This window comes from Mastigoproctus giganteus, chromosome 1 (genome assembly GCF_048544385.1).
Source record: "Mastigoproctus giganteus isolate SK-2022 chromosome 1, ASM4854438v1, whole genome shotgun sequence".
NCBI classification, from domain to species: Eukaryota; Metazoa; Arthropoda; class Arachnida; order Uropygi; family Thelyphonidae; genus Mastigoproctus; species Mastigoproctus giganteus.
The window spans coordinates 229176337-229190211 of record NC_143575.1 but is presented as its reverse complement, the minus strand read 5'-3'; the positions used below and the strand labels follow the sequence as shown (position 1 = coordinate 229190211).

The 13875-nt window shown below is 39.1% G+C and overlaps 1 protein-coding gene across 1 annotated transcript in view; it reads left to right on the top strand.

Moving 5' to 3' along the window:
- Window positions 1-13875, top strand: part of LOC150091576 (poly(A) RNA polymerase gld-2 homolog A-like) — a 359740-nt gene that overhangs the window by 183947 nt on the left and 161918 nt on the right. Inside the window, exon 6 of the mRNA XM_090384638.1 lies at window positions 7642-7705. Within this exon, the coding sequence (XP_090240764.1) occupies window positions 7642-7705 (64 nt within the window). The remainder of the gene's footprint in view (window positions 1-7641; window positions 7706-13875) is intronic.

The window sequence follows — 13875 nt, the reverse complement described above, 5'->3', positions numbered from 1 at the left end:
TAGAGATGAACGAGAATAAACACTCGGAAAAACTATTAAAAATATCGACTTTTGGTGGAATTCCCACAAAGGTTACCCCGCATGCCACCTTAAACTCCTCTAAAGGGGTAATAGCCGAGTGGGATCTCCTTAACGTATCTGAGGAGGAAATTGTTCAGGAATTAGGTGAGCAAAATGTAATAAATGCCAAAAGGATAGTCATTAAGAAAGATGGGGTTCTTACTCCTACCCGAACGGTCATTCTTACATTTAAAACACCAATTTTACCAACAACTGTTAAAGCTGGATATTTAAGGTGCAAAATTCGACCTTATATTCCAAACCCAGTCCGGTGTTTTAAATGCCAAAAATTTGGACACTCACAAGCAGTCTGCAGGGGTGTAACCATCTGTGCCTCCTGTGGTTCAAAAGAGCATGTTCACACAGACTGCCCCAATGAAATACAAAGCTGCCCAAACTGTAAGGGGAATCATTCAGCATTTTCAAAGGAGTGCATCCAGTGGCAGACTGAAAAGAATATACAAAAGTACAAAGTAGAACACAAGGTGCCATACCAAGAAGCAAAAAGACATTGTTTAATTTCAAATAAATTGCCATCTTATTCTTCAGTTGTAAAAAAGCAACGATCCATAACAGTACAAACAGATTGTTCAGTTCCGCCAAGCATCTCAATTTCTGATTGGGCCAGGTCAGTCCTCTCTACACCAAAAGAACAGCCTACCCAACAGCAATCAACTCATTCGGTAAACACTCCATTGACAATACCGCCAGATAAAAATTCTGTACAACAGCCAGTTAATCAAACAAGCTCTGAAAGAAATAATCAAAAAACCAGTACTGATACCATGGACATAGATAGAAATTCACACCGAGATGAACCACTTCTTGAACTTCATGCGGAAGAGGAGGACATGGACGTCACTAGACCAAATTTCCCAAAAAGGGAAAAAAGACTAGACAGGCGCAAACAGACCACATCCCGTAAGCAAGCAGACACACCAGATAATCCTCAATAATGCACAAAATCATTCAATGGAATTGTCGCGGACTCAGAGCTAACTTAGACGATGTCTATGACTTAATTACCGAATATAAGCCTGCTGTTCTTTGTCTACAGGAAACAAACTTGACCCCTAAAATAACTATGAGCATAAAACATCATATAATGCTTAGAAAGGATAGGAACGACTCTAATTCAGCACATGGAGGTGTAGCATTGCTAGTAAACTCCAGAACTCCTTTCAGACCAGTCCCACTGCAAACAACTTTAGAAGCAATTGCTACTAGAGTTATGGTTAAGATAGCGGTAACAGTTGTTTCCATATACCTTTCGCCAAACTATTCATACTCTCTAGCAGATTTGAATGATTTAGTTACTCAGCTGCCACCACCTTTCTGTATCTTGGGTGACTGGATTGGGCATCACCCCCTATGGGGTTCCTCGCACCTTGATAAGAGAGGTCAGTTAATTGAAAAATTTCTTGAAAGGCACAACTTAACATTATTAAACAATGGGACTCATACGTACGTGCATCTTTCCTCAAGGTCAACTTCTGCAATTGATCTTTCAATATGCTCGCCAAACCTCCTTCCTCTGATTGATTGGACGGTCACTGATAACCTGCGAAATAGTGACCACTTTCCAGTAATATGCACACTATTGGCTAACTCTCCTCCTCAAACTGAGATAAAAACTGTTTGGAAATTCGACAAAGCTAACTGGAAGAAATATCAAGAGCTGGCACGTCTAGATATTCAGACTATCAAGACCCTCACATTGACTCTGCCGTAACTTACATAACTCAGCAAATGATAGCAGCTGCAGAAACCAGTATACCCAGATCATCCATGAAAACTCGCTCCCACCCAAAAATATGGTGGAATGAAGCCTGTAGCAATGCGAGAAAAGAATAGATACTGGAACTTATTTCGTAAATACCCAACCACGGCTAACCTCATACAGTTCAAGAAAGCTAGAGCTAAATCTCGTCACATACAATGAATAAGCAAAAAAGAGACATGGTCTAAATATGCCTCCTCTATAAACAGGACCACAAATATCAGAGGTGCCTCCGTAGCCAGGTGGGAAGGAGCAGCAGTGCGTAGCACATGCTTCTTGATTAGACCGGGGTTCGAGCCCGTCACCACTAAATACGGAGGATGTGGAAAGGTCAGGGAATGACCACCGCATATCCCGGAGCAATATGGCCTTAGTTGCTAATGCTCCTAAAAACCAAATAACTAACTAACTAACTAACTAACAAATATCAGAACTGTTTGGAATAAAGTTCGAAGAATTAATGGAAAATATCCACCTATAACCACTCCGATAATATATCTAAAAGGCAAAGAAATCTGCAATCCTCCCAATATTTCTAATACATTAGGTGAAACCTTTGAAAAACTCTCCGCTGTAACCGAATTTGAGCCAAGTTTCCAGGCACATAAAATACAAGCAGAAAAACATAATCTCAATTTCAGTACTTCACGACAGCATCCATATAATGTACCCCTTACCATGGCAGAGTTACGTAGCGCACTTGCAAGATCCAAAAATAGTGCTGCTGGCCCTGATGGAGTGTACTATGCCATGATATATCACTTGAATGAAGAATCCCTTTCTGCTCTGCTAAAACTGTATAATAGAATCTTTGGCGAAGACTACTACCCTACCAGTTGGCGTCATTCTATCGTACTAGCTTTCCCAAAACCAGGAAAGGACCATTCAGATCCAGTAAATTACCGACCGATAGCGTTAACTAGTTGTATAGGAAAAGCATTAGAAAAAATAATTAATGCCAGATTGACATGGTTCCTAGAGACTGAATGCATTCTAAGTCAAAATCAATATGGATTTCGAAGAACTAGATCAACACTTGACCTTATGGTCAAAGCTGAAGGAAATATCCGAAATGCATTTCTCAGGAACGAACACCTAGTGATGATATGTCTTGACATTGAAAAAGCTTTTGATACAACCTGGCGGTATGGAATTCTTCACGATCTCTATGAATCCGGTATTCGTGGTCATCTTCCAAAATTTATCCAGAACTTTTTGAGCAATAGGACCTTTCAGGTACGATTTCACTCTGCTCTCTCACAAACTTTTGTGCAAGAAGAGGGGGTCCCTCAAGGTTCTGTGCTTAGTGCCACGCTCTTCTCTCTCAGGATTAATTCCATTACAAAAAGTTATTCCCGACACAGTTGAAACTTATCTGTATGCTGACGATCTGGCAATCTGAAGCCACTCACAAAACATGCGTTTCATTGAAAGGCAGCTTCAAGGTACAGTTAACAAGCTTGTTCAGTGGGCCAAAAATAATGGATACAGACTTTCAAAACAAAAAACAACAGCAATTCATTTTTGCCGTAAACGGAATTTACATCCAGATCCCGATTTACATCTTGATTCTCATCCAATTTCTTTTCAACAGAGTATTAGCTTTCTTGGACTAATTCTGGATAGAAAACTTAGTTTCTTAGAGCATATTAAACACATTCGTACAACCTGTCTAAAGAAGCTGAATCTCCTGAGGGCAATTTCCGCTATGTCATGGGGTGCAGATCGGTACATGCTGCTGCACTTATACCGGTCGCTCATAAGATCCAAACTAGACTATGGGTCACCTGCATATGCCTCAGCCAGAGAAAGTGTATTAAAATGGCTCGACCCAGTACATCACAATGCCCTCCGAATTGCACTGGGAGCTTTTCGTACATCGCCAGTTCAGAGTCTCTATACGGAAGCACATGAACCACCCCTATTTCTTCGACGGCAAGCTCTGTTATTAAGTTATGCAGCAAAAATCAGAAGTTTCCCATATCATTCTATAAAACAGTATTTATTCACCCCAAAATGGCATAATTTGTACCAAAATAAACCTTTGCAGAATAAACCATGTGGCATTAGATTACAAAGCATAACTACGTGCAGCGAACTAAATATGAATGACATAATTCAAGATATTAGCACGGCTATGCCACCATGGCAAATACCCTTGGCCAATGTTGACCAACATTTCCAACAATGGGGAAAGAATGCACTTCCAAATTTCAGTATTCAGCAGATCCATGCAACTCACTCTTTTCAGTTCTCTAGTTTTACCCAAATTTACACTGACGGTTCCAAGACAGATAATAAAGTTGGAGCAGCTGCAGTTCTACCAAACAATACAATATCCTAGCAGCTCCCTTTGGAGTACAGTATTTACACTGCAGAACTGTATGCTATCCTGATGGCTCTAGACAATGTAAAACAGTCATTATATCCTCAAACTATTATCTACACCGATTCCTTAAGTGCTGTATCTGCTCTTCAGTGTAAATTTCCTTCCAGTCATCCGTTTCTACAACAAATTCAAACCAAGTTAGCGCAGCTTCTTGCAAACAGGCAAAAATTAATTTTCTGTTGGATACCTGGGCACTCTGGAATCAGAGGAAACGAACAAGCGGATCTTGCAGCCAAGAACGCCAGTCACATAAAATCAGACATGCAGATACCTTACACAGATTTAAAACGCATCATACATACCAATGTTAGGAAAAAATGGCTATCCATTTGGCAGGGAGAAAAGAGCAATAAGCTTTTTCAGATTAAAAAGGATCACAAGAAGTGGCTATCAAGCCTAAGAGGCAACAGAAAGGAAGAAGTAGTACTTGCTAGAATTCGAATAGGACATACTCACCTAACTCATAGTTATTTACTCACTCAGGATGATCCTCCACGATGCAGCAACTGTCAAACTCAACTCACAGTAAACCACTTGATCATTGAATGCCCATTATATCTGAGAGAACGAAAAACAGCTTTCTCTTCACATCTATATTCTTCTAATAAACTTACCTTACAACAGATTCTCGGAGACCGACAAGATATTAATGATGTTTTTACCTTCCTCAAATTGATAAACAAATATCACCTGATCTGAATCCTTTTATTTAATATAACAATCATGTATCAAATAAGATTGAAATAGGTGCATTATGGCCTTAGTAGCCCTTGCACCAATAAATCCAACAAACAACAACAACTTGCTTAGACTATGTGTCATTCTTGAAGCTTAAATAAATTCATGGATAAACTAGGAAAACTATTGGAGGGAACAGATCGGTGAAATGGGCAGGTTTTTTTTTTCCCCCTCCCCTGCTGAGTTTATATAAGCTTGCATTATTTGCCACTACTAATAATAAATACTAACGTCCACAAGTGGCAGTTTGCCACTGGAAGCTTGAATTGGCTTCACAAACATTAAACCATATACCTACAGAGTATAATCAGTAAATTCAATTAAAACAAAAACTATGGCATTACCATTACCAGAATTCAGCATCAAAGTACAGTTGAAAAGTTTGGGAGTCTCATTCTGTAATAGGTGCAGAGATACTCCTTTATCTGAAACCATGAAAAAAAAAAAAAAAAAAAAAACTTAAAAATGATTATTTTTTTAATTATTGCAGTATTTCTTACTGCAGAACTTGATAATGACTGAATATGTTGTCTAGATAAACCAAAGTTGTCAAAATAATCACCCAAATGGAACGGAAATATATGAAGGTTATCCCAAAAGTAATACACACTCTGCATGTTATCCTCACTCCCAAGGACACAACTGACATTTATCAAGATAATAATTTGAAAGTTTGACTTCAACAGCATTCTTGGAACAAAGACAAAGTTCCTGCATTGAATGTTTGTATAAAGGATTATTAACATATTAAAGAAGTGAAGGCCCATTGGCAAGCAAAAAAAAGGAGAGCAAGGTTGAGAAGATGACATAAGATGATCTATCCAAATGCAACAAACAGCATTCTTAATGGGTGGTTGTTCTATCTAATTTAATTAGATAGAAGAACTTGGTTGTAGTGCCAATGCAGAACATTTTGAAAAATGCTTGCTGGGTATCAGCATGATTTTTATTTCATTCTTTCAAAATTGATGCAGTTTTGGACCTTACATTTTTCTTGATGAAACTGTTCTCTATACTCAATGTTTTTTATTTGTTGCAACTACATCAACTAATTAAGTTAGTGGAGATTAATGAATTGGTTGCCTAGCACACTCAGAATCTAATAGAACAAATGAGAAACACATTCAAGGCCTTCTTCGTGGTAAACAACATCACTTGTTCAAATTTGTTGTTCTGGTGGAATGGAGAAATATTTCCATTTATGCATGTTATAAATTGGTGGAAAGTGTTCCATAACTGCATGCTAATAAACCAGGGATTGGGAAGATTTTTGAACCATCAGTAAACAAATAAGACAAGTTTTGGTAGGTGTTATACAGGACTCTTCAGAAATAAGTAAACAGAAAAACAGTGAAGACATTATAATTGCTGTCCTATTTCTTTTATTGTGTTTTGTTCTTTATTATATTAATAAACAAGAAAAATTATGATACAGACTTTTTTTCCTCATTGTTCAAAATGAGAGCTGTAGTTTTGAAGGACAGAGGCTCAAGTTCCTAATTCCCATTATAGACCAAAGGAAACCACAAAATCTATTAAAACCTGAAATGTAAACCTCCTTTTAGCATCTCTATACTTTTCATAATGTAGTCTATTTAATTTTACTCAAAAATGTTTGTAACATAATTCTCTATTTAAATAACTTTTTATTTTATCAATAAACTTGACTAGCAAAGCAGTGTTTGTAAAGTAACATAATAGATATGCTGTAGATCAGTAAATCTTATGGTTGGCATCTATTCAGCAATAGTGCTTTGAGTTCTTATTATAAAAGCCCAAATGCCAAGTTTTCTTTAATATGGAGTCTTTGGTACTACTGGTATAATCCTGAAGTTGTGGGATTTATGTATGGTATAATGAACCACAGAAGGTTGTTTTTCAAAAATGGATGCCAACAAGATTGAGTGTGCATTTGTAAAATTGCTTTGAGGACTCAATTAAACTGGGACACTGGCATATCTGTATGATGTTAGCATAAGTAGCAGATGGGATGTTTAAAATAGAATTATTATTCTGTATTTAATATGAATAGATCATATATATATATAATATAATAATATTCAGTTTTCGTATAAACTTTGGTTAAACTTCAGTAATGACTCTTACTCATGGATCTTTGCAACACGGAGCAGTGAATAAGCTTAGTTCCTCCTACTGCTTTGTGGGGATTGGACAACTATTCCTTCACATAATTTTGTTTCTTGATTTAAAATCTGTGGTAAGGTAGGAACTCCTAAACTGTTTATTGGGAAACAGGTTCTCCCCCCCCCCCTTGGCACTGGTTTAAAATCAGGAAACAATTTTCCTCATTTACCACTAGTTTTAAATGGGGGAAACAAAATTACATGAAGGAATAGATTATCCAATTAGTGCAGAGCTAGATCTGGTCATCATTTGATGTCTCAAAGATCCATGGGTAAGAGTCTCTTACTGAAATTTAACCTAAACTTTTTTATGTTAGTACATTAAAAATGTTAAAGAACAGCTAAATTATAAATTTTGCATAACTTATACTACATATTAAAATCGAGTTTCTGGGAAATTTTTAATTATAAGAAAAATCTGTACTGATCAGTCATTTTGGTAATGAAAACCACAAAAAAAAAAAAAAAAATCAATATTCAAGTTTACTTTTAAAATTTAACATATTCAAATAGGTGTTTCTCATTTTCAGATAGACCAGCAAACAGAAGCAACTGGTATTCTGAGGAACATTTACAGAATTATTACTAAATGCAGTATGTATTATGAATATTAAACATTTGATTTGTTTTCATTGCTTTCAAAGTGTAATCTTGGGAGTTGGAAATAGAAAAAAATAATAATAATAATAATTAGTTTAAAAAGTGATTAGCATTATATATGTACAAAAATATGTAATGCACTGTTAGTTGTGTTTGGGAGGAACCATTCTAACCTCCTCTGATCTTGTTAGAAATCAACTTATAATAATTATATGAATTTCAGCTTCCTATTACTGTGTAATTGTTCTGTACTGCTTCTTTTTTTTTTTTTTTTAATGAAAATTCCAAACACAAAAGCTATTAGAAGCTGCAGTACTTTGTACTATGAATGGGGTGAAGGTCGAAAAGATTGAAGATACTTGTTGATATTAGACTAGAATATCTGTAGACTATAATTTTCAGGAAATACTGTGAAGGATGGTTGATCCAGAAAACAGAAATTGAAGGGATAAACGAGGAAGGAGAAAAGTTGGTTCTGTGAGTTTGAAGTTGGACAGTAAATAGATGCTGACTGGTTGCTGTATGTGTTTGGTCTGATTGGAAGCAAATAGGGAAATTACATATGCCTATTTGGAAAAACAGTGCCCATGGAAGTAAGTATTTGTAGAAAAGGCACGAAGCAGAAACAGAATGCCTATGAGACAGAGTGGAGAGAATTTGTAGGAGATGGGTCATTAATTAACCTAACTGCCAGCTTTTGAATGGAGCCTAGAAACCTGAGAGAAATTTGGGTGCACTGCCCCAGATGTGGGAACAATATTCTGTGATAAGGCAGATTTGATATTCATACAGAGCTGTTAGTTGCTGAGAAGAACAAAAGAGAAAATGCAGCGGAAGCACTATTTATGATGTGCTTATGCCAAAAGAGGGATTCAAAGTCACATATCTGTATTAAACGTTAATACAGATATGTGATCATATCTAGAAATCTGAGAATCATTGAATGATAAACAGAGAAATAGTATACTCTTTTTTTATGAGATATAAGACACAACTGAGTTTATGAAAGATTAAAATTAACTGAATTATCTTTGTCCCACTGGCAAATTACCTGGAATGTTCAAATTACCTTGAATATTCACCACCAATACCTGAAGGTATTGGTGGTGAACATTCAAGGAATTAAGGAGGGTAAGATTTCTCAAACTGGAAGTTGGAATGCAATGTGCTATCATCATCAGAACTGTGGATAAGATTTCCAGTCAGTGGAAGAAGATCATTATTATTATTATTAGCCATATGGTGTAAGGAAGCTTGAGGCTTTTGCTGCAACAGATAAAAAAAAAAAAATTTTGAGTTACCCTGAGAGAGAGAGTGTGTCTCAGAAGTAGAAGGAAATCACCAAGAAAGAGAAGAATAATGATATCCAACTCAAGACCCTGGGTGTGCCAAGCCCATACTCACCCTGGGGTTATACAGTAGGAAAAGAGAGAGAGAAAAAGTAAAAATAGAGAGCCATTTATTATCACCCGTAGAGAACAGTCAGAGAGCAAAAAAAAGTGGCATCTTGTTTGGAAGACCTTTATGTCCATCACTTCATTTTGCCTTAGAAATGGAAAAATGAAGTACTTGAATTTCACCAACCTTTTCCATTGAAAAGCAAAAGTTGTCCATAGATGGGTAGCATGAGTCAGTATATCATCAGTGGATTGAAACTGACAGAATCCATATTGCTGTTCGTTGATCAGGTGGAAGGTTCCAGACAGTTGCTGGTTAATGGGTTTCTCCATTACTTTGGATAGAGTAGAGGCAAGTGGCAGGATATGAGCAAATTTCCAAGAAAAACAAAAACCCCCAGTGGCATGGGGGTTTTTGTTTTGCTTGGAAATTTGCCAGTATCCCAGTGGAATAAGAAAGTATGAAAATGTGACACAGAACAGAAGTGAGCTTAGGAGCACAGGTTTTGTGAACAAGTGGAGAAATGTCATCAAGAACTGGAGCTTTCTTGGCATCAAGATTGTTCAAAAGTCTTCAAACAACTTTTTGACAGAAGACCTCAGGAAGCATTGAGTGGATTGTACTGGAAACAGTAGGAGGTGGTTTATCAAGACCATCAATACAGGTGCCAAGCGATATTATGACCACAGTGCCTTTTCATAGTGATTATCTGGTACGCTTTACTGTATATACGTTTCTCCTGTGTTTCATAAGTCCTTTAACTCTTGAGTATTGCAATTAAATAGATCTATTAAAATAACATAACTTAAAAAGGAAAGTAAAAGGTAAAGTGCAGCCATTATCAACCCACTGCAGGATGGAAGCCTCCTCAACAATTCATGCTGAGGAAAAAATGGACCATAATCTGCCACACTGGTCCAGTGCGGGTTGGCAGATCGACTATATTCAGTAGTCAGGGGCTTGAACCCCGGTCTACTCAAAGAGCGTGTGCTACTGCACTCGCGCTCCTGACCACTCAGCTATGGAGGCCCCTTTCTTTAACCCCTTTTTATTTTTTAATACATACTAACCTTCTCTTCGCTTGGGTCGCTAGGTGGCACCGCTCTTGCCTCCACGTGGCGGGGCTGGTAACCTGGGAGAAAAAGATAAAATCCCAGGGCCAAAAAGAGCACGTCATAAGTAAAGCAAACTCTGACTTATCTGGGCTGCCAGATGCACCCCAGACATCTAAAAAGAAAGATAGTTCCATTGCAGGAACTTCCAAACACCAGAAAACTGAGACAGAGACACATCCTGTTCCAACTTTTTTGATAATTCACTCAACTGGCAATTGGCAAACTCTCACTATTCAGAGTCCAAAAGGGACTAGAACGTAGAGCTGAATCTCCCAAGTCCGTAAAGAGACTGAGGTCAGGAGATATTTTTATCGAGACCTCCAACGTCAAACATTCTGAGTGACTTTTGAGCATCAGTCTTTTTGCAGGTTTACCAGTAACTGTGACACTCCACAGATCACTGAACACATCTAAAGGAGTGATCTCAGACTGGGATTTATTAGATGTATCTGAAGAGGAAATGCTAGAACTCAAAGATCAAGGAGTAATTCAAGTAAAAAGAATCTCCACCAGAAAAGATGGCAATCTGATCCCTACACGAAATCTCATCTTGACATTTAACACACCGCATCATTCAACATCCATTAAGGCCGGATATCTGGTATGCAATGTCAGACCATATATTCCAAACCCACTACGATGCTTCCAATGTCAAAAGTATGGACATTCCCAGACAGCTTGCTGGGGAACTCGTACTTGTGAAAAGTGCGGTTCAGTGGAACATGAATGCGAAGCCTGTACTGTCCCTCAACCAATATGCCCAAACTGTAAAAAAGACTACCCTGCCTATGCTAAAACATGTGAGCACTGGAAAAATGAAAAACTTATTCAGAAATACAAAACAAACCACAATGTTTTCTATCAAAAAGCAAAGCAGATCATCTCACCACCAACCCATCCAAACAGACCTACATACGCCCAAATCACCAAAACATATCAGTCAACAGCAGTGCAAACTGAATTATCAGTACCTCCAAAAGAGGCTTTCTCAAATTACGTCAAGACTGTGTACAGTACAACCCAAACTCAGGCAGTCAATACACCAATATCCATACCAAGTGGAAAACTACATCCCTCAGATCAAGAATGCAAAGAAAAACAAATCAGAACTACCAGACATCAAGAGAAAATTGATATTAATGAAAAACCTGGAGGTGACGGTGTCCTAGAAATTTTTGTTGAAGAAGACATGGACACGGGAAAGCCTTACTTTCCAGTGACACTGCTGGGATCTAACGCCCATATTAGATCCCAGCATCACTGGGATCTAATATGGGCGTTAGATCCATACCTTGGTTCCAGGGTTACATCTTTTGGAATCCGGCGTGTGCAGCCGTGCGCCGTGACCCTTGGATTTCAGAAAGGGGAATCCTGATGGTTGAGGGGGCCCAGCCTTAATACACCACTTTGGCCCCAGCTTCGACAAGATGAATGGTCCCGGACCAGCCCGACTGGGATCAGTCAGCGGGTGGTTCTAACTGCTAGGGTCAACTACGTTCCAATAAGCCTCCCTCCCTTTGGTCCTGGGACGGGATCAAGGCTTATTGGAAACGTGGGTATGGTGCCTCTAAGCTAACTTGGCATCCCATTCGTGTACGCAGTACCTGCTAGTGGGCGTCCCCTCGTAGGGCTCCGTGGTGGGTGAGGTACTTAGGGCATCTGAAATTTTTATTTTACTCATATGAGTAATTTAAATTCTACTTCTTCTGGGGCCCTAACAAGGCCCCTACCTAATCGAGACGATAACACTGACAACACCTCTGTCAAAAGAGCCAGAACTGAGGATAAAACACCATCTGTAACACCACTTTTCCTCATTCTCCATTCAACTGGAGAGCAGCCAATTGGGAAGATGTGACCCTTCTTTATCCAGAAAGGATTAGAACGGTTGGCAGGATCACCCAAATCTGTAAAACGACTGCGTTCTGGCGACATTTTGGTCAAAGCCATAACTGTGAAACAGGCGGAAAAAATCCTGAAAGCCACAACAATAGGGGGAATACCTATCATCGTAACCCCCCCACAAAACTTTGAACTCTTCACGAGGTGTCATTTCAGAGTGGGACCTTCTTCGTGTTTCTGAAGAAGAGATCTGCTCTGAATTGAAAGAACAAGGAGTGATGGCTGTCAAAAGAATATCAATGAGAAAGGATGGGAATCTCATCCCTACCCGAGTTCTCATCCTAACATTTAACATCCCACGGCCTCCAAGTTGCATCAAGGCAGGCTATCTAAACTGCCCAGTGAGGATTTATATCCCAAACCCACTGCAGTGTTTTAGATGCCAAAAATACGGCCACTCACAAACATCTTGTCGTTGTAACCCTGCCTGTGCTCGATGTGGTGGTAAAGACCACAAGAGCAAGGAATGTTCAGCTCCAAAAACCGATCTGTGTCAATTGCCAAGAAGAGCACCCCCGCCTACTCTAGAGCATGCCAACAGTGGAAGGATGAAAAAAGAAATACAGAAACTGAAAACAGAGCTGAATATTTCCTACCAAGAGGCCATAAAACGTATCCAACCAATAAATAGCGTGAAACCTTCTTATGCCCAGAAGGTTTCTGCTAAGTGCACTATCGGGACGCAAACTGAGATGACTATACCACCAAGAGAGTCATTCACTCCGATTGCACGCTATTTATTGAGTTCACAAAAGCCCACCAAAAAAGCACAATCAGTTGCCACTCCTATATCCGTACCTCCTAGTGCTCCACCACTACCAAAACCAAGTGGTAAAGAAAAGCCAAAAAGCTCAGAAGAGTCATCCGTGATACCAGAAACAATGGATGTAGAGAATAAGGAGGTATTGGATGAATCAGTCTTGGAACTCTTTGCGGAGGAAGAAATGGACACGGGACAGTGTCCTTTCTTCCCCAAAAAAGATAAGTCCAAGACTGACAAAAGTAAACCCTCAGCACCTCGGAAGCCACCTGATGGACCCACCAAGCCAAAATAATGGCTAAATTCCTACAATGGAATTGTCGTGGATTCCGGCGAAATACTGATGACATCAAGCTCCTCCTGCAAAAGCATGAGCCAGTTTACTTTTGCTTGCAGGAGACTTATCTAAAGGAAAATGATGATCCCACCATACATAACATCACAATCTTTCGTAAGGATAGAATTGCGGATGGTCCTGCTCATGGAGGAGTGCTATCCTTGTGGGTAACCAGACCCCAGTTCAGCCCTTGCTAATTACAACCAGCATAGAGGCTGTTGCAATTCGCCTTACAGTGGTATTTTTATTAACCGTGTGCTCTATTTATTTGCCACCTGGGACTGACATCTCCCAGGAAGACCTTGATGATCTTGTAACGCAGTTGCCTCCCCCTTTCTTACTTCTCGGGGATATGAATGGACATAACACCATGTGGGGTAGTGCTAACATCAATGTTATGGAGTCATGGAGCATATGCTAAATGACAATGACCTTTCCCTTCTAAATACTGGAACAAACACCTTCTTCCACGTGCCTACCCGTACTTTTTCTGCCATTGATCTCTCTCTCTCTCTCTATCTGCTCCCCTTCTCTACTCCCTTCACTCACTTGGGAAGTGGAGGAGAATACATATGGAAGTGATCAGTTCCCTGTGATAACCTCGTTACACAGTGGGAGGCCATGTCTTCCTTTCAGGTTACCACGGTGGAAG